The sequence below is a fragment of the Macrobrachium nipponense genome, chromosome 3, assembly GCF_015104395.2.
Source record: "Macrobrachium nipponense isolate FS-2020 chromosome 3, ASM1510439v2, whole genome shotgun sequence".
NCBI classification, from domain to species: Eukaryota; Metazoa; Arthropoda; class Malacostraca; order Decapoda; family Palaemonidae; genus Macrobrachium; species Macrobrachium nipponense.
Window position 1 is genome coordinate 121,420,572 of NC_087202.1, and position 21,918 is coordinate 121,442,489.

The window sequence follows — 21,918 nt, forward strand, 5'->3', positions numbered from 1 at the left end:
CCGAAGCTTTCGGCAACCTCACCTTACATCCTTCATTCACGCAAACCCTAAACAAAACCGAAGTTTTAACTACCGAATCTAGATCAGACATCGTTAAAGAAAATCAAACTCAAAATCAAACCGGTCCACAATCAGCGTATGCCAAGCCAAAAACAAAGCGAATACGTCACCAAAAGAAGTCCAAATTAACTCCAGGCAAGCGAGAATCGAAAACTATCGAGAGGAACCGACAACAGTTGTTATCGTTCCCGCGACAGAGAAAAATCGACAAGCTTACGGGAGTGGTTCGTACATCCGCCACCCAGCGGCGGGTAATGGTAGACCACCTGACCTACCTGTCGCGTGTGCCGCGAGATTTGAAATTTTGTCGGGAACGTCGGAGACTATAGCTAAGTATATATCTGTCAGGGAAGTTCATGTACAAAATCATTGCTTGTTTCCAGTAATAATAACAAAACTAAGTTTCTGGTTAGATTACAACGCAAATTCCAAGTATCCAAAGAGAGACATTATCCAGTAATTTGATCAGAGAGAGAGAGAGAGAGAGAGAGAGAGAGAAGAGAGAGGAGAGAGAGAGAGAGACGAGAGAGAGAGAGAGGAGAGAGGAGGAGTCTTCCGACGCTCCGAGTTAAGGACAGAGAAGTGTTTCGTTTCGTTAAACGGCCTCTGACTCATGCCAGTAAATGTTTTGTTGATACTAATAATATAAGCCTATTAAAGATACGTTTACTTTAATTAGTCTATATGATACGTAAATAGTAATCAACTGTTCTTGTAGCCCTCAATATTTGGCAAAATCGAAGTATCCAAAGAGAGACATTATCCAGTACGTAATTTGATCAGAGCAGAGAGAGAGAGAGAGAGAGAGAGAGAGAGAGAGAGAGAGAGATCGAGAGAAGAGAGGACGAGAGAGAGATAGAGAGGAGAGAGACGCTTGGCAACAATGGTCTCGGGGGTTTTTATAGCTTCCTTCTGCTTGATGATCGTGGATATTGTAGAAGGATTTCGACCATACTCGTTTGCCAAATCGACGATACGAACGCCACGTTCATGCTTTGCTATAATTTCATGTTTGCTTCCATCGAAATCATTTTCTTTTGGGTTGGTTTTTCTTATCACTGCTTTGTCTTTAGCTTTGAGACCCATGGTTAATAATAAAATAGACAAAATAACACGAAAAATAGGCGCAAATACAACGAACTAAACAACGACGTGTTAACATGCAGCACCAACAAACAAACAGACTGAACGCCATTTATCGGTCGCCTATACAACTAACACTCATCGCAAAATCATATCTCAAATATTTCGTTGTATATCAAAGCTTGTATTTTCGCAAATTTTCTGTTGTATCTCAAAACATTCGTATATTAGGGCAATCGTATGTCAAGTTTTCCAATGTAATTTGATCAGAGAGAGAGAGAGAGAGAGAGAGAGAGAGAGAGAGAGAGAGAGAGAGAGAGAGAGAGAGAGAGAGAGAGAGACGCTTGGCAACAATGGTCTCGGGGATTGACGTAACGTTTATTTTCTGAACAGATAGGACAGAGACGTGTTCGTTTCATTAAACGGCCTCTGACTCATGGCAGGAAATGTTTTGTTGATACTAATATATAAGCCTATTTAAGATACATTTACTTTAATTAGTCTATATGATACGTAAATAGTAATCAGCTGTTCTTGTAGCCCTCAAGATTTTGCAAAATCACTCCAGGTTGTACATAAAACTTCAAGAATGTAGTGTCACCAGAGGATTACAATAGTTTTTACCTTCAAGAACCAGCATTCTTTTATGAAAATAACTCCAGTTGTACATAAAACTACAGGAAACAACATGTAGTGTAACCAAAGGATTACAAGTAAGGTTTTTATAACTTTTTATTAGTTTAAGACATATTTCCCCAAGCGTCGTTCCGGCTTACGACGATTTTCGGCTTACGACGCGTCTCAAGAACGGAACCCCCGTCGTAACCCGGGACTGCCTGTATTGGTAATAGTACATAAGTTTTCTCTGCACCTACACATTGGGTTTAGATCCGTAGACACTCCAGGGCATTTCCTTTTTCTCTTGCGAGATCCTGAAGAAAGTTCCGTTGGTGAAGCAAAATTCTCCATTATCTCACAAACTGAGATCACCCAGGGAAAGATAAAAAGAAAAGCAATGAAAATACATGTGCAAACTAAACCAGCTTTAAAGAGATAGAGAATAATCACATCCTCTCGTAAAGGCAATAGGAAAGTAACTGATAGGTCACGGGATGCATTGTGGGAACTACAATGGCCCGTGACCGGGTACAGATGCCAATAGTCCCTGTATCACGCAAGTTTTTTTTAATTAATTCTACCTGTTGTCCAGCTGGCACTAGTATATATCCTAATGTTAGACCAAAGGTTTGTTTTGTATATGAACAAATTTAATTTTGTCTTGGTAATCTGTCAAAATGACTTTTGAAGATCCTGATATACGAATCAACTCATTTTACAAGATACTTCTCCCTTAGTAACATCATGATGACGACCACCTCTGTGATCAATATAAACAGCCCAAAAACCAAAATGGTGATAATTAATTTTCACGGTTTTTCTTACACATTCCAACCCTTCCATATAATCAAATCATGCACCAGTAACCTTACCATTAAAATAAAGTATAAAGTTTAAAGTTACAAACCTTCATGTATGGAACAGACCCAACCATGCGTTGCCATAGGGAGAGAAGGTAATGAACACTATTTGGAGCAAACTGCCACATATTGAGGGACTCGACTGTGAATTTTGCAATGAGTTGTATTGCATCTGGGTAGTGTTCAACAGTTACCAGTTCCCCTAACTGGTAATTGCTTTTCAATCTAAGAAGAAGTCGACAAAACTCATGGTAGTTGGAAGGATCACTCAAGCCCTGAAACAAAGTTAACCATGATTTAAGTGCTCCCAAATGTATTCCAAAGATCCAACATGTCTTCAAAATGATATTCTTACTCCCCAATGAACAGGATGTTTTATTCACAAACTGCATAAAATATATCTAAAAATTATTTTTCATCAAATGAACCTACTCACCACTTACTTTTAAAGTAACATAGAACAGTATATTATTCAATTTTGTTAAATACACTACTGAAATTCAACAGTAAGACACAGGATCTTTTAATAAATATGCAAAAGTACACTGTCCTTACCTGTGGATTCTGTAATATTTTTCTAACTCCATTGACTAGCTGGGACAGGAACTTGGCACGCTCCTCATTACTAAATAAAGTACGCCTCACAGAGGCTATCTGGACTAAACAGGACAATGCCTGAAAATGAAAGAAAATTCAATATATAAGAATAAGTTGCTATGAGTAAAGGAGGTAAAATGTATGGAAATATATGAAAACATAAATAATACACACAAGTTCTCAGAACAAGGATTTCATTGGTCATACCAAATTAAAATGGATAAATTTTATATCTAACAATTTTAAATAACCTTTAAAATAGAAAGTAGAGGCAGTTCCCGGTTATCAGCGGACTCAGTTAATGACGATCCAGTTTTATGGGGCTTGTCAAGTGGCATAAAATCGGCGATTTATGGCGCCATAATGGTCCAAGTTTCAGTTATCAGCACAAGCACCATAAATTGCCAAGTTTCAGTTAATGGCGGTTATCACTAATCAGCACCCCGCCGATAACCGGAGACTGCCTGTAGTATAAAACCTAATTTTCCTCTTCTTCATTATCCCTGGGTCCCTAGTGTTGATACAAGATACTTGTGTTGTGCAAGTTTCATTAATAACTAGTACTATTTAACAGAGTAGGAACATTAGTTTTACAACCCAAACTCACATTTCACCTGGGATATAGACCAGCAAGAACAATTAACTCCTCTTTAAAGTAATTTACATTAACAAGGATGTCTCCCACGCAGAATAATTTTCCAAACCTCAAATGGCTTCTTTTTTTGTCTAAGAGGAGATGCAAACTGAGGCACAACTTTCCAGTACTGGACTAAACAAACTATAAGACCATTTATAGTCATTTCACAAAAATTTCCTACAACAAAGTTTAGACTGGAGAGCAAAACAATTACATTCACATACAGTACATTCAAAAAAGGGAGTTATCTTAGTTCATTAAAAGCTGTTGTGCTCTTAAAATTAAATTAAAAAGTCTATATGTATCAATCCTCATGAGTGGATTACAATGTATAGTATAAACTGTGATAAAAATGACATATTTTTAACCAATTTGTATTTTTCATAATTAACAAACCTGGGGTCTTAACATTAGAATAAATACTTAGCACCAGCTGGAAACCAGTAAAACTTAAAATAATTGTGTACACAAGAGACTATTGGCATCTGTGCTTGGTCACGAGACATGTGGAGCCACCCACATACCCCTCTTTAACTCGTGACCCCGTTAGTTATTCTTCCAACCCAGGTAAGTTGATAGAGGGGTGGTTAGAGGTGGGCCTTTGTATGTTAAGACCTCAGGTTTGTTAGTTATGAAAAATACATATTGGTTAAAAATTTGTCATTTGTTCATATATGAAACAAACCTTCAGTTCTAACATTAGGATAGACTTACTTTTGGTGGGAGGTAAGTACTATTAACCAACTGGGAGTTTGCCACCTTTGATCAGTTTTCTGAATACCAGTATTCTACGAAACAACTGACCAGTATTTCAGAATCTAAGATATATATGAATATCATAGAGTCAGACTTCTGGGTTTCTACAAAATGTCATAGTTCATTGCGTCTCAGGAAGAGAAGAACATCTGTTCTAACAAACCAATTCATCCACTTAAGTAGGTTTGTTATCATTCCTCTCCCCCTTGCTAAAGAGAGGAATGTCTTGCTACTGATAAGTATCTTACACTGATAATAACCCTAACAGTATAGCTACTTCACTCACCTGTATCTTGTCCATTCCAGCTTGTGATGGTACTCTCTTCTTACTGCCCGAAGTAAAGAAGGAGAAAAAAATTTGAAAAGGAAAGAGGCCAGTTATCTATTCTATTTCACATTCATACCATCATCTTAGACAAGATACCAACTGACCGCCAGGGGTGCTGGATGAGTTACACAATTTGTTGAGCAGCCAGCAGAAGGACCCAGGAAAATGTGTCCAAGGACCTCTGGGCAACATCCTTTATGTAGGGAATTGAAAGTGGTTTGTCATAATGATGAACCATCTCTCAAAATTCAATGAGCAGACACCTCCTTAAATTGCTCAGTACGAGTTCATTCCTCTGAACGTCACGGGTTCTTGCCTTCCCGCCATCATCGGACTCTCTCGTTTCTGTTGAATAAGGCCTTTCTGGCACTTCTTCCTAGCTCAGCCTGTCCCAACGTAAACTCTTCATCAAACATGTCGAAGAAGTACGAGGTTCTGAAAGAACCTTCTCATTAAACGTCCAAGGAACTGCGGGTAAAATTCTTCATGTAGAACATGAAAATGGTTTGATACAGTCATGAACCAACCTTCACGATCATTTTAACAGATATGTTCTTAATTGTCAGAGGTGACCTTCCCTTCTGTATGACCCAAATTGGTACAAACTTGACAACAAGGAGTAGGCTTTTTAATCACCTCAAATAATAAAAATACATGGAAATTTCTGACCGCTCTTCCTCCGTTTGGCTTGTCTTCACCTAACATCTACCACATTTACGTTTCAGGTGACTGAGTCCTTAAGATAACCACGGAGTACTTTGACAAGTCAAAGCCGGCCCTCCTGAAGGTCTCTAACACAACTTCACACCATACTGAGTGTGACAAAAACAGAGATATATCTGTCATCATGACCTGTGATATACTGGCTCATTATCCTGGTTCCTGGGGCAAATTGGAAACTATTGTTCCCAACTACTTTTGAATCTACATAAAAAAAACCTGGCTATTGAGTACTCCCACTCTACCAAGGTCAGAGAGAAAACAGTTTTCATGTAGTAGATCTGAGTTTTTTATGTGCACAAGCCAGTTCAATGCTCGAGTCATCTGAAGATTACTTAGTGTGACTATGATATTCACATACCCAATGACCCAATCACCAGTCAGATGTGTAGCCCATACAGGTAACTAGAGAGACTTTCCTCTACTCTGACAACAGTTCCACAAGATCTTTGTCTACTGACACAATGCCTTGAATGGACAGAAACCTCCTCTATAAAGGCAGTCACAGCAGAGGGCTCATTTTGTATATGTGAGACGAAGAACTCTGAAGTCGTCTTACATTAGAGCTGATACTCTGCCCACAAAATCTTAGAACTGTTACTTTGAAAAAGTAACAGACCTGAGATATTAATCCTACCTATCAGTAGTACCTCTTCCCCACACGAACCTGGTAGAGAAGGCTGTGCTAAGATAAATCTTTTCAGTCTCTCATCTTAGGTCCTCCTCAATTAATGGAACCCCTTCCTCTGTTCAGGATATGATGGAACAGATAGAACAGAGGGCCTGTGTAACCTCCAGGTTGTTCCCAGTATCCCGAATGGAATCTTCTGCCTGCTCAAAAAGAGATAACCCTGTAGTGTAGACAGGTCTTACGTAAGTCTCCAAGTATACTAATATCATCATAGGAAAACCCAAAGGAATGTCCTATGATAATATATTCTACTGTCCAAGGAATTAACCTGTTAGACAGGACAGGGCTCCTTTGGCGTTACTTTCCAACCGTGAAACATCCTATGCGGTGATCTGTTACAATGTACGCGCATATGTTCAATATGTTGCCTTCCAAAAGAGAAACCATATACTGCCAGAAACCACCATGGGGTCATTCTCAAGCAACCTAGCTCAAAATTGTACCCAACATAACTTAACCCAACCTCAAACTCTTCAAGAATGGGAAATTCTCAACCTTCCTTTTCCAGAAATCATGAAGTTTTATGACCTGCTTCAGTTAAATGAAGATCGAACCCGCTAGGCTAGGTTCATGACTTCATGTCTTCAATACTTAGAAACTAGGCCAGGATGGCAGGGACTCATTCGAAGGTGCTAGGTTAGTCTAGCAACCAACCACTTGGACTAGGTTGAGTAGGTATGGTAAAATTCGAACTGGTTAATTTATTTCAAGTTGGCAAGACCAGGTTCACACTGGCTTGGCTAGGTTAGGCTAGGTTAATTCTTCCACCAATAAGGCTAAGCTAACTCCTCCATCACTTTGGCTAGGCTAAGTTGATCAGTATAATTACACTAACAAGTCTAGGCTAGGATAGACTACCTTATTCTAGAATCTCAACGACTTAATTTAAGTTAAAGTTGTCCAAGAAAGTTCAGACTATATATGTTAGGCTAAAACCACAACCACGGTCCAACTGCTAGGCTGAGGTGGTAAAAGTGTTCCAAATGGGTAGCCTAGGTACTAGTCAGACCAAGCTAAGATAGTAAAGGCATGTTCAAGTAGAAAGGCCATGCTAAGTCATCAACCCATTATTAGGCTAAGTTGACATGTATGTCGGAACTAGCTAACCCAGGAGTTAGGCTAAGCTAACTAAGAACTGTACCACTCAGACTAAGCTAAGATAGTAAATGCAGGTTCGAAAGCTAAGACCTCAACCATTTGCTAGGCTCAGTTGGTACATGTATGCTCGAACTAGGGTACATGTATGCCTGAACCAGTTAGTTGGACAGTCTAAGCTAAGAACTACTACTCAGATTAGACTAAGATAATAGCGGCAGATTCAGACTAGCTGGGGTAGGCTACGAATTCAACCGCTTGTTAGGCTAAAGGGTATGACTTGATTAGCTGGGCTATAGCATCCTAGGTTACAAGTGGACTACTTAGGCTTTGCTACCTAAAATGGTGAAAGAAAGAAGTTCCACCTCCTTTTGACTTGAAGTTTTCTTCCTGGCTTATACTCCAGAAACTCACTCAATGAGTAGGCCTGAATCTTAGTTTATGGGATACCTATCACAACCAATTCTACTCCCAAGAAAAAACCACCTTGTGCGATCAGAAACTGAAATGTGTTTCGTGAGTTATCGTCAAGTGGAATGGTTCCACAGTACTTTACTGCAAAGGAACCAAACTATCGATGAACTATAAATACTTGTCTAAGAGTAAAAGTGTTTGGTCAATATTCTTATAGGAACAAACCAGATTATACCAAAAAAGTATATAAAACAAGGAAATTCTTCTTATCTGTAAAGGTTTGAAGTTTTGGGTCAATCCAAAGTCTGTTAATTCCCATAATGCACTATGTGATTACTAGATGAATCCATACTGGTTGTGATGGGCGCCAACGTTGGTAGACAGCAGGTGAATGTGGCTGATGCACCTTCACTTCTCTTAAACGTAAATGAGAGGGTGGTACATCTCATTAACTACTGCGTGGACCTTATGGCCGTCAAGCATTGTGTGCGCTGTAAAACTACGACTGTTCTCGTTCTAATGATAACCAGTCCCCATAGTTCTTACAAACGATTTCTACACCCGTCACTGTTTTCACAGTTGCCTCCTATGACTGTCATAGTCCTTACGGCAGTCATATTCCTCACAGCTGTCATAGTTCTTACATTGGTTATAATTCTCATAGTCTTCATAGTCCTCATGGCCATCATAGTTCTTGCAGTTGTTATAGTTCTCATGACTGTCACAGTTCTTAAATCCGCCCTGGTTCTAAAGTCTATCACAGCTCTACGGCCGCCATGGTTTTCAAAACCCAGGCTATCACTGGACTGTTGATAACCTAAACAGCAAATGTCAATAGTAGACTGAGCTAATAACTACTGCTTAAGCTTTCCCCTTTGGAGGGATGTGGCAGTCCCCGGCTCGAAGACGAAGAAAAAATAATTCTTCTCCACTTGGCACAAGGATCTGTTATCATACCCTTATTCCAAAATTTAACTGGAGCACGCACCAGCATTGCCGTGGCTTATCCTATGAGAAAATTCAAGATCACGACGACGACGACGACTCCCGTCTTCCATCTTGCTTGTCTTTTCAATTTCCTTTCCAAAACTGTCAAATTTCTCCATAAGTGCATGCTCGCATAATTATATTGACGCCACCAAAGACAAGAGGCTGGCAGCAGTAGGCTGTCGTGGCATCATGACTGCCACCAATTTGATAGCAGTTTTGGCTATGACATCATCATGCTTGATGGAAGCATGAGGTTGTCGATGATACTCTTGCTGCCAAGATGAAGAAAAATTCTTCTTCTCCTCTTGGCACGAGAATCAGTCAGGAAGTCCCTGATTCAAGCATTCTCCAACTCTTCACAGCCATACTAGACCAAGCTTCCATCAGTCACCTGTTCGACATTTACAACTACTTCTTGTGCTTTCTTATAATAGGGATGTAACAGTCCTGGCTCGAAGATGGAGATGAAACTTCTCCTCTTGGTCCAAGGATCAGCCACGAAGTCCCAATTCTCCAACGATTGGCAGGAAAACGCACTGGCGTAAACATCACCGAAGCTTGTTGACGCCTAAGGGGAAGACTTGCATCTTCTCCACCAGTATGTTTGTTATTTCTCCTAACGCTGGCAATTTGTCTAAAAAAAATGTGCATGTCACTAAATCAGGAAGCGTACTTGTACAGTGCTCTTGTACATCAAAGAAGTGAAAATGGAAGCACATCTCTGTGTAGGCCGCAGCTGTGATGTGACTCATGGAGGGCGACATGTTTATGACGTCACTGATCATCTTGAATGTGACACCAGGACTCGACAGGAAGTGCAAGGCTGTTATTATTCCTGTAGGTATAGTAACCACAACTCAAAAGGCTGAGGTGTTGTACTATCTGCTTCTCTACAGATGTCGATGCATTCGACCGCCATTCAGTACATATCAGGGTAGAAGGGACATCCATAGCGAAGCACCCTGGAGGGAAGTGCTTCTTGGGTTGGTACTCCTGATAGGCCTAACACCGATCGCACATCCCCATCAACTCTGCCTCCGTATCTGGAACGAAAACAAGATGGCGATGCACACCCCACCCTGCAGGGAAAGGAGCACAATTAGTCAAAATTACTTCCCAAAGCACCTCCTGATACACCAAGCTTTGGATTCATGGGCAAGCCATATGGTATATGTGAAATATCCAAAGTACAGGCAGGCAAATTAACTGTATCTGAACAGTTTCTGTACCTATGACCTCCTAAACAATGTGTGTACTCCGACTTCAAAAACGTTGAAGATAATATCTGGGTGCTTATCTGCTTCTTGTGATATCCAGGAAATCTTGAACCATGAGAATGTTCCATGTTCACAATATCGCCCGGAAATTCCACACTCAACAGATTCAAAACAACAGTGTGCTAACTAAACTGGCTTTAAAAGGACGAAAGCAAAGCACGTCCTCTCTTTAAAGGTGGTAAGAAAATAACTAACAGGATCATGAGTTAAAGAGGGGTATGTGGGTGGCTCCGCATGACTTGTGACCAAGCACAGATGCCAATACGTAGTTCCTTGCGTACACAATTTTTTAACTTTACTGGTTTCCAGCTGGCACTAAGTTATTTATCCTTATGTTAAGATCGAAGGTTTGTTTCCAATATGAACAATCTAAAATTACTCATCAATATAACACTATTTCAAGAGAAAACTTTGTTTCCTATATGAACAATCTAAAATTACTCATCAATATAACACTATTTCAAGAGAAAACTTAACTAATCGATATAACACCATTTCAATAGAAAAAACTTAACAACACATACACTATAACATACCACTGGTGACAAGGAAGTTGGTAATGACGCATATAGATCAAAAAACAGCTGAACTGTGGAAAAATCAAGAAAAGCTGGTCTCCAGGATGTAGGGATCTGTACTGTTCCTAGATCATCACTACTTTCATCGACTGAAGTACCAATGAAGTCAAATGTCAAACAGTTCAGTGCTGAAAAAGAATAATCCTGTTATGCTTCAGAGAAGAAAAAAATCAATATATTTTTTGGTAAAAATGTCAATACCTTTCATACTTCCAAAAACGTATTGTGTCCAAAATTCCTAGTTAGGACCACACATGGGCAGGCAAATATTATATCCAACTAACCTAAAAAAAATATGATAACACACAAATCAAAGAACTGTGGTACATTTGTAAGTTACTCTTGCACAAAGACAATCATTTTACCTGTGATTCCATAATTTGATATTACACAAACAAATGTAAAATAGAACAAAAATATGGATGAAAAGCTACAGCGAGTGCAAGTAAAATTCACGAGCAAACAATCTCTAAAAGAACCTAAGATCAAATGAAAATACTCCTATAAAATGGAAAAAGTCAAAACAATGGCTTATCTTTAACACTGAGAGACCTCTCAATTGGTAATACATTTACAGCCTGTATATTGTATACTGGTAACATTTACACCGTTAGCTTAATCTATGCTATTCAGTTCTCTACTACATTCTCCTGCTGCTAACCTTTTTTTCACATCCTAACATCTATAAAATTCTTATTTTCAGTGATGTTTAACTGGTCAATGCAATTAAACCAGTAAAATACATTACTAAGCAGTACTGAACCACAATCAGAGGTAATTACCTATACACAATCCCTCATTTTTAACATAAAAATCATCTGCATATCGTAACAATGAAAAGAATCCACTTCCAGCAGTTTGGTACATTAAAATAAAATGGCATTTTATACATTAATGGTGTATAATTCTTACTTCTGTCCATTATACGAGTTTCCCTGAACTAAAAGCTGATCATCTACATTGCAGAACTGATCACATTTAACGCAACTCACTGACTTTTGTGTTCCTAATGTTAAATTAAAAATTTTTTACATACTACTCCTCTGGCAGTTCCGGTTATTGGGGGGGGGGGGGGGGGGGGGGGGGGGGGGGGGAGGGGGGGGGGGGGGGGCTTCCATTCTTGATGGGGTGCTGATAAGTGAAAACTGCCATTAACCTGAACTCGGCAATTTATGGTGCTTATGGCACAAGGTTTCGGTTAATGGCACCGATAACCGGTTAACAGTGCCTATGTTAGGTATGTTATGGCACCATGAACAAATATGCACCTTATGGCGCCAATAACCGAAACTGCCTGTACTCACAAGGTAGGTGATGGGACACTGCTTACTGATTCTACTTTTCAACTTTGAAAATTCTGACTGGGAAGGGTAAGGGCTGATTTGCTCCTGTATTAGTTCTACTCCTAGCACAGGTTAATTTATTAATCAAATTTAGAACACTTGTAAAACTTCACTCACCCAATCGCAAAAGATTGGTCATTAAACCATGCTGACTCTCATCATTGAAATTAAGTGTTTTGGAACTTTCAAGTGCTGTCCTTAGAAGGGTACACGATAACTGGAAGATATCATATAGCTGAGTGTCTCTAAATGAGCTTGCAATTTTCCGATGCTTGGTTAGGGACTTGTTGGCATCTGATTCAGATATTTGATTCATTTCAGCTGTCAACTGGGCAAGAAGCTGCACACCTATAACACAATGCTCAACCGATCCCTGAAAATGGATGAGACACAGTTAGGCATACAAACAATGAAATGAATCTGAACAATATAAATAGTAATCCTAACTGAACTGTAATCCCTTATGCCTCAACACCTACATTATGGTGTAAATCAGTGCTAAAGGTAACTGGTATTAATCTAACTATGAAGTGCAACCACAAAAGTAAGCATAATGAAAATTTCAGATACAACAACAAACTACTGTACATAATAGAAGTATAGGGTCAACTTTCATGATTTCCAGGATTATTTGCAGTGATGAACTAAGACTAGTAACAAACTGTGTTGCAGTTAGCCAGCCTGCTTAATGAAAATGTAATATCCCACCCTGGATATGTTGTAATGCAAATGGCACATCATGCAGTATTTCAACCAGCCCAATTTGGTAATCACAGGGCTGACCGAAAGGGTTTGTCTTGAGTAGCAAGGTTTAGATTCTATTGATTAAATTCCAGCACTGAAAAACTTGTAATTGGGTTTACTGAAAATGATGGAGATTGACAAAATTTTTAAGTAGTTTCCAAAATTTGCCACTGGTTGCCAAGTGCTACATATGCAGTATTTTGAACATCTACTCAAAAAATATCAATTAATATTATTTTGCAATCTGAAAATGTAGGGTTTGAGCTACATGGGCTATTCAGTCAATATCCATTTGTAAAATGTTAGTGACCATTGTGTGACAAGTCAAAATTATTTTATGTGTCTGTCCTTTTCACATGACGAATTCCATAGCCTAAAATTTTGTTTGATTTGTTTTAATGCTACTATCTTCCTTATTATTCCATATATTTTGTCATTTACTGTTGGGCTTTATGATTACTAATATAAATATCTTTGTGCAAGGATTTTGATGCCTTTGACTACAGTACAATGACAGAACAATATGGCATGATAATGATGCAATACCAGTACAATTCATCACAAAACTAATGTCAACAATCATGACATCTGTATAATATACAGCAACTTCCAAAGACAGTAACAATATCACAAAGATGTTATGACACACCTCTGACTACAAGACCACTTCACAACTCATCTTTAGACCAAGATGATGAGATGTATTCATGCAAGTGATACTACTGAGAAAATTACTGGGTGTCAATTGGCAAATTCTACAGGTAAAATTAAGTTAGAGTGGACTTATGTGATCAACCGATGCATACTCCTTGTACAGTTTATTGCAATTTTCTTTTGAAGAAATCTAATGAATGTGGACTTAAAAACAAATATACACGTTTTGAAAAGTAATGGGTTTGTTGTAGAACAACTATAATTCTTTAGGAAACATTTCCAGTTCAAGTATTACAAAAGCTCATCAACCTTTACACTCGTCATTACTCGTTACACTATGTCTTCAGAAAATACAATTATGCACTAAATGAAGACTTCATAAAATTAACTTTACCTGTAGGAACTGTGAAACATCGCCAACCACATTTCTGAAAGCCCAGTCTTCCTTTTCCAAGCCATCAAACCAACCCAACTTTGTAATACGACCAAATAATACCACTAAACCCTGGGTGACATAATGCACCAACTTTGGACGTGTAGCTAAATAGTTCAAAACGTAGTTACCTGAAACATACGAAAAAATGAAATATTAAATTGAGTGTTCCACACAATACTTTTAGGTTACAAAGTTTTCCTATAAACCCATCAATCATAAATAGCCTTAATACGAGCAAATAGCTATTAGCCACACCAGCATAAAAAATCTACACTCCAAGTTTTTCTGACGATCAATATTTGCGAGTGTGGATATTAATATGTTCAAAAAAATTACTACTCACAAGTGTTTCATATAAAAGCATCTAATCATAATTACATGCATAACTCTGAAGATCAAGAAAATTTTATGTCACTCCCCAGATAATAGAGTCAAGTACTCTGCAATTTATGTTAACCCTTAAACGCCGAATGGACGTATTAAACGTCGAGTCAAAATGTCTCCCGTATGCCGAATGGACGTACCATCCGTCGACTCAAAAAAATTTTTTTTTTAAATTCGCGGAAAAATACTTATAGGCCTACCAGCCTAAAACTTTTGAATCACGCGCCTTGGGGGATGCTGGGAGTTCACGGATCGAGGTGTTTTGTTGTTTGTTACAATCGTTACGCAGGCGCGCAAGCGCGAATTTCTTTCTTGCCGCACTAAAAAGTATCTGTGACACATCTCTGAAATTATTTAGTCACTTTGACATAATTTTTTTTACCATTTTAAAATGTTATTGTTATAATACAATTAAGTTTGTTCATACTTAAATGGCAGATATATATATAGCTGTATTTTCTGAAGTCCGACAGAATTTAAAAATTCGCGGCACACGCAGTGGGCGGCCAGGTGGTAGTACCCATTCCCGCCGCTGGGAGGCGGATATCAGGAACTATTCCCATTTTCTATTCATATTTTATCAGTGCCACTGTCTCCTGAGGGGAGGTGGGTGGGCACTTTAATTATATATATCTGCCAGGTAAGTATGAACAAACTTAATTGTATTATAACAATAACATTTTGTTCATGAAACTTACCTGACAGATATATATATATAGCTGAATCCCACCTTCGGATGGTGGGAAGAGACAGAATAGGATTTTTGGGAAACTAAATTAAGTAGATGATATACATCTTGGTTCCTGACCTGTTAGCATAGCCGACTTCATGATTACTGTCACCAAAGTCTGCTTCTGCGTTACTAGAGTTCCGCCAGAAGGAAGGTAGAGAACCTGTAATGCTGGTGCGCTCTAGATGATCTGTCAACGGGGGCGTGACCACAATGTGACTAGACCATATGACCATACTTCTGAGGGCACCGAAGCTAAAACCACCACCTGACCTAACCTATCAAAGTTAGTTCCATAACATTCTAGGCTAAAGAAAAGGAACGCGCCTCAAGCGACCAACCCTTCAAAGTTAAAAGCACACCTATCCCTTTTCTATAGGATAGGATTCGTGTTGCTTCCTGCACCCAATAATATATCTACGGATATGTATGGTCCTAGCGACTTACGGATCTGAAATGTCGTCTTCACATCCCGTCGGGAGTGTGAAGCGAACACAGAGTTGCTTCGCTAAAGCGTGGCACTCAGGATGTTACTGAGTGTCATGCTCTGTTAAATGCTTCCGAGGCCGCGCCCTCACCTCTTGAGCATTCATATTAAGAAAAAATCTCAAATCTTTATGCAAACATAATGAATGAGACCTCTTAAAAGAACTCCTTGGCTATAATGCCAGGGTGTTCTTGGACATGAACCGATCTGGTCTTTTTACGGAACACCGCAGATTGTCGGGAGTGTGAAGCGAACCCAGAGTTGCTTCGCTAAAGCGTGGCACTCAGGATGTTACTGAGTGTCATGCTCTGTTGAAATGCTTCCGAGGCCGCGCCCTCACCTCTTGAGCATTCATATTAAGAAAAAATCTCAAATCTTTATGCAAACATAATGAATGAGACCTCTTAAAAGAACTCCTTGGCTATAATGCCAGGGTGTTCTTGGACATGAACCAGTCTGGTCTTTTTACGGAACACGCAGATTGTCCGTTGACCTTGACTTTCTATAGTTTTATCAAGATAAAACTTGAGAGACCCTACAGGGCACAGGACTCTCTAATGCCCTTGCCCAATAATTTGTGCCATACCCTTGGTCTCCAAGCCTTCGGGTCAAGGGTTATGACAGGTTTTTAGTTCTTTTATCAAGAACAGAAGGCTTAGAGGACAGACCGCATTATGTCCTTTAAAGCCAAAACCTCTGATGATGGCTAAAAACCTCACTAACCCTCCTTGCCGTGGCTAGAGCAGTTAGAATATTAGCCTTTCTGGTCCCACGTGTATTAAGTTCGCAGAAAGGATAGGTTCGAAATGCTTTTGGCATCAGAAACTCAGACTACGTCTAAGTTCCATGCCGGAACCTTTGATCCAGAGAATTTCAAGATCTCCACAGACCTCAAAGATCGTGAAGCTTTGTTGTTTGACAGAACCGAATCTCTGAGCCTAGAGGCCGTCAACAACATATTTGCATATTCTACAATAGTTAGGACTTCTATCTTATTCTCATACTTCATACGGAAAGATAGAACCATAACGAAATTCACAGAGGTCGAGGTGGAGGAACAGTCATTTCCCTTCACTATCTCCAGAAACGGCCCCCTCCGATTGAACACTGAAAACAGGCAGCACTGCTTTGCCTTGGCCAAGAGACTGCCATTAATCTTGAAGATCTTATCGCTTCTCGATAGTCTGAACTCCTTCAGACTCAGAGAGGAGAGATATTAGATACTTCACTAAGTGACGATGTTAGATTACACCGATTCTCTCGGGAAGGGTCTGGACAATTCTCTGAATTACCTGACCTCTGTGAATCCAACCTCTTAGAGGCCAACATGTGGCGACTAAAGCTAATCCTCTAGGATCATGAATAAGGGAACAACTTAAGAGGAAGCTCCTTCGTCTTCAATATTACGAAAAACTTAACGAAAGGACGCCCTCAGTCTCTCCTCACTTTCGACATACTTCTAAGTGAGGATTACTCAGACGTCAGTAGTTGTTGCCTTCGATCGAGAAGACCCGCACGGACGTGCACTAGTTTAACGAACCTCTTGAGGATCGTTACGTTTCCGTGCCCAAGCCCATAACCAATTCTCTCTTCTCGAGCTATGAGAGAGCTGAGAAATTATCCGAGATGATTTGGGCCACTCGATCCAAACTCACCCTTCGAGGAACTGGAGAGCCGACCAATTTGGCTTCCAATTCTTTCAGACAATGTGCCAGAACATCTGTTCTCTGTTCGGATGTCTGGCACCCTCTCGCTATCACCCGAGGTGATCCTCAAGCCGTTGAGAGAAAATTAGAATTACAAGATCTTTGATGTTATTCCAATTTCTTCGTGAGGAAAATTTGTAGAGGTCTGAATTGCTGTTTATTCAGGGAAAACAAGCTTCTCCAGCGAGGAAATGGTCCCCAGCAAACTCATCCATTCCCTCACTCAGCCTGCTTCCTTCCCTAAATAAGGCTGCGCTTTGCATAAGCAGGGAGCATATTATAGTGGTATGCCGCGGTAGATTCGTACAGAATGTTACCGTGCGGTAAACCCGCACCGAACAAGTATAAGAGATATCTTGTTGAAATTTTCTAAGTAAACGGCAGGCATGATCATTCAAGATTACTAGAAATTTCCTCAACCCGAGGCTAAAATCCATGATTTGTAGGGCAGAGAGACGGTTTATTCAGCCATTCCCGCAAGGGAGGGAGAGACGTAACCAACCGCGCATGAAACCGAGCTAGCCGGTACTGCGTAGATCACAGTAACAGCAGCCTTGTTCATCGTCTCGCACTATGTGCCTGAGTTGCCAGTTACTCCTTTACGAAGGGATAGGTATGAAATTATCGAGCAAAAGGAACTCTTCAAGCAGGCATATTTAAAAAACAAACGAAACAAAAATTCGCTAAATACAGAAGCTGAGTTGGTGTTTGCAGTTCAATTAGAATACTTCTCGTCTAAGTCGCAATCCGTAGAATTAACTAGGATATGCGCCTACCCCCCCCTCGGACAATTCAACTGCTTAGTAGAATCATGTCGCGAGGTTAATATACGTAGTATATTTATAGTATTCTGAACAACGATCTCCATCCTAAATTCTTTCCTTCAAGAAAACAAAATAAGGATTGGGAGATCGACCACCTTCGATCTCTATCAAAAAGAGTGAAGGAGAAGTCTTCCTCGAAGGAAAGCTTCAATGGTGAACAGAATACTATCTGCCTGAGTTGCCAGCTACTCCCTTTACGAAGGAATAGGTATGATATTATCGAGCAAAAGGAAACTCTCAAGCAGGCCTATTTAAACGAAACAGAATTCGCTAAATACAGAAGCTGAGTTGGTGTTGTCGTAACAATACCTGAAGAGTTGTTCTTACTCCGAAAACTCTTGGAAGGTTGAAGGAAGTGTCAAATAAATACTTAGAACAACAGTTCTTTCGGCTTCTATCCGCAGAGGTAAATACGATATGCGTATATGACTTGACCCATGCGTTAGCAAAATGACGCCAAAGGATAAAACTACGTAAGTATTGTAGTAATTTGAACATCGAATTCTCTACTACATCTTTCCTCGACGAGGAAGAGAGAAAGAAAGGAAAACGACTGTCCACGTTCTAATGAACGAGACTTTTAAAAGAACTCCTTGACTCTTTGCCAAGACTCTTTTCCAAGAAAAGGGAGTAATATTCGAATAGAGATCATCAAGAGAGAACCGAGGATCGAAAAGACCGTTCAATGTTCTTATGATATTGGACAAAAGACTTCCTGGATAGTCTACAAGTCTTTCTCTTAACCCCGGATGAGCCTCTGAAATGAATGAGAGCTCTCCGAAATTTGTTAATGAGTTTATCCGCTTAAACGATAAAAACGTTAAAATCTATGTCAATGAGAACTACCCCATTTATGAGGGGTCCCCCACTTAAATGACAATGGGGAAAACGTCCTGACTTGACAAAACTATTAGCACTTTGCTATTAGGGAAAACCCTTTAACATGACCGAAAGTCACCCAGGAATCGAGTATATAATCTTCCCGATTCTCAAAGAAATCGATGAAGAGAAAGAGGGATCGAAGAAAAAATTCGGGTATGTCTCTCCGCTAACTCCGAATCCTTTTAAAAATTTCTGTAAAGAAATGTCCTCAACAGCAAATAAGACGCCTTCAACAAGTCTTTTCTCTCGCAAAGCGTCCTGCCGAGCTTCCACCGAAGCGTCCTGGCGAATGTCCACAAAAGCGTCCTGCTGAGCGTCCTCAAAAGCGTGCTGGAAAGCTTCCTGCTGAGCGTCCTCAAAAGCGTCCTGCCGAGCGTCCTCAAAAGCGTCCTGCTTAGCGTCCTGGAAAGCGTCCTGCTGAGCGTCCTCAAAAAACGTCCTGCTTAGCTACGAGCGTGTCTGAGCAGAGAACACCAAGTCTTCTGAACGACGTTTCAGAGAGGAACTCGTTGAGCGCCTTGATGCATGCAAGGCCCGCCAAGAGGCGTCCTGGCGAGCGACCTTGCCAACATCTCAATGTTATGACGAACCGCGTTTTTGCGTATGACGTTGAATATTTTTAAGGGACGTCCTCATGCGAGTCTCCATGGAGCCGCACGCTGCTCCGAAGAGTGTGAACACTAAAGGAAGACGTATGGCTTTCGTCTTCCGCAAGGTGCTTGCCGAGCGTCCTGGAGAATGTCTCTACTTATAGGACGTCGAGCACCTCCAAAAGCTTCCTCACGTCTAAATTGCCCTTCTTATGCGACCAGAGACATAAGTTGTTTGACTGTGCAAAGCAGCTTGCCGGCCGTCAAACTTATCAGCTTGCTTTTTCGAAGTAAAGCGAACGTTACATAACGTATACGGAGCGCCATGGAGGAGAGGAGACGAATACTGAGTTGCTCCTCCAAAAGGTGGAATCAAGAATGTCCTTGATTACCAAATTCTTTGGAATTGCTAGCGAGGTTGAAACAGCTCTAACTTCATGAGCGTTCACTCGCAGGAGGCTCAAATCACTCTTCTGGCAAGATGAATGAGCCTCCTTAATAATGTATAAATGATGTATACATGAGCGTTCACTCGCAGGAGGCTCAAATCACTCTTCTGGCAAGATGAATGAGCCTCCTTAATAATGTATAAATGATGTATACATGAGCGTTCACTCGCAGGAGGCTCAAATCACTCTTCTGGCAAGATGAATGAGCCTCCTTAAATGTCCCTTAGGAAAAGAGCCAGTGCATTCTTCTAAACGGGAAAATGTGGTCTCTTTACTCTTTCATCCTCTCGTGACGAGAGAGAGGACGTGAAGCGTCCTCTTCTCTTAAGCTTCTTTAGGGGGCGCGAGTCCTTCCGAGAACTCCAACCCCTGTGTGGGGAGGGCGCCTCGGAGGACGAGAAGCAATCCTTCAAGATTCGTGCACGTGCACGATCTTTAGCAGCCTGGGAAGCGTCAACAGGTTCTGCCAAAGGGACGCCAGATCGGTGGGGAGCCCCCGTAACCCTCTTGCGGCTTTCGACATGCCCTCTCCCTGAGTCCTGGGAGTCCGACAGAGGTCCAGGCCTAGAGGCATTATGGGGCCGATCTGACGCCCCCTCCACAACACAAGGGGCACTACACTTCACAACACTGATTGGAGAGCGAGCACTTTAGTCTAAGATTACTTGATGTAATCCTCTAGCAGACACTTCTTCTAGGCCCGTAAGCCATACCACAGGGTTAGGCAAAATAAAATCTACAGGAGGTTAGAAGGTTCATTATTTCTAACTTCTGTTTACTGTGGAGGAAAACTCCTGATTCTAACACGCTCTAAAATGCGTAAATGAATCCTCCTTCTTCCGTAATCAGTCACACATTACACTAATTACATTGAACTTATGCAAAGAAAACATGGTAAACGTCATATATACTAAGCGAGTGTCTACCGAAAGTTCCGGTAGCCTCACCTTACCATGCAGACAACAAAGTCTGAAACTAGGCTAACTAGCTTCAGACATCAAATGCAATGAAAAAATTTACGATAGCGTATGCCTAGCCACAAATCCAAGTTAATAATCGAAAGAATAATTAGGATACTTAAGTGGCTAATGAAGTTTTTCAAAATCCTAGGCGGAGGTCTGTAAACAGTTGTTTACGACGGCGACAGAAAAAAATATGAATAGAAAATGGGAATAGTTCCTGATATCCGCCTCCCAGCGGCGGGAATGGGTACTACCACCTGGCCGCCCACTGCGTGTGCCGCGAATTTTTAAATTCTGTCGGACTTCAGAAAATACAGCTATATATATATCTGTCAGGTAAGTTTCATGAACAAATTAGCCGTTACATGGAGTATTATATATGAAAATGTGCGCATTTTTATGTAGAATACAATAAAAAAAATACTCATGATAGTAGCTTTTATCAGTTTTGAGATATTTTTATATAAATAACAATAAGTGCCAAATTTTCAACCTTCGGTCAACTTTGACTACCGAATTGGTAAAAAAACACCATTGTAAGCTGAAACTTATATTTTAGTAACTCTTCCGAAAAAAATCATACATGCGATTGTGGTAATGTTTGCACCATTTTAAAATTAGCCGTTACATAAAGTTTTATATATGGAAATGTGCGCAATTTCATGCACAATACAACTAAAAACTACCCATGGTTGTAGCTTTTATCAATTTTGAGATATTTTCATATAAAAAATGATAAGTGACAAATTTTCAACCTTCGGTCAACTTTGACTCTACCGAAATGGTCGAAAAACACAATTGTAAGGTAAAATGCTTATATTCTAGTAATATTCAAGCATTTACCTTCATTTTGCAACAAATTGGAAGTCTCTAACACAATATTTCGATTTATGGTGAATTTATGAAAAAAATAACATTTTCTTTACGTCTGCGCGGTAATTCTTCCGAAAAAATCATACATGCGATTGTGGTAATGTTTGCACCATTTTAAATTAGCCATTACATAAAGTTTTATATATGAAA

At 40.1% G+C, this 21,918-nt stretch overlaps 1 protein-coding gene across 1 annotated transcript in view; it reads right to left on the reverse strand.

The window, feature by feature from the left end:
- The window catches only part of LOC135222013 (exportin-7-like), a 364,750-nt gene that overhangs the window by 306,795 nt on the left and 36,037 nt on the right, over positions 1-21,918 (reverse strand). The window contains exons 3-7 of the mRNA XM_064260138.1: positions 13,840-14,009; positions 12,165-12,420; positions 10,663-10,832; positions 3,177-3,296; positions 2,669-2,896 (exon numbers count right to left, since the gene is read on the reverse strand). Coding sequence (XP_064116208.1) covers positions 2,669-2,896; positions 3,177-3,296; positions 10,663-10,832; positions 12,165-12,420; positions 13,840-14,009 — 944 coding nt within the window. The remainder of the gene's footprint in view (positions 1-2,668; positions 2,897-3,176; positions 3,297-10,662; positions 10,833-12,164; positions 12,421-13,839; positions 14,010-21,918) is intronic.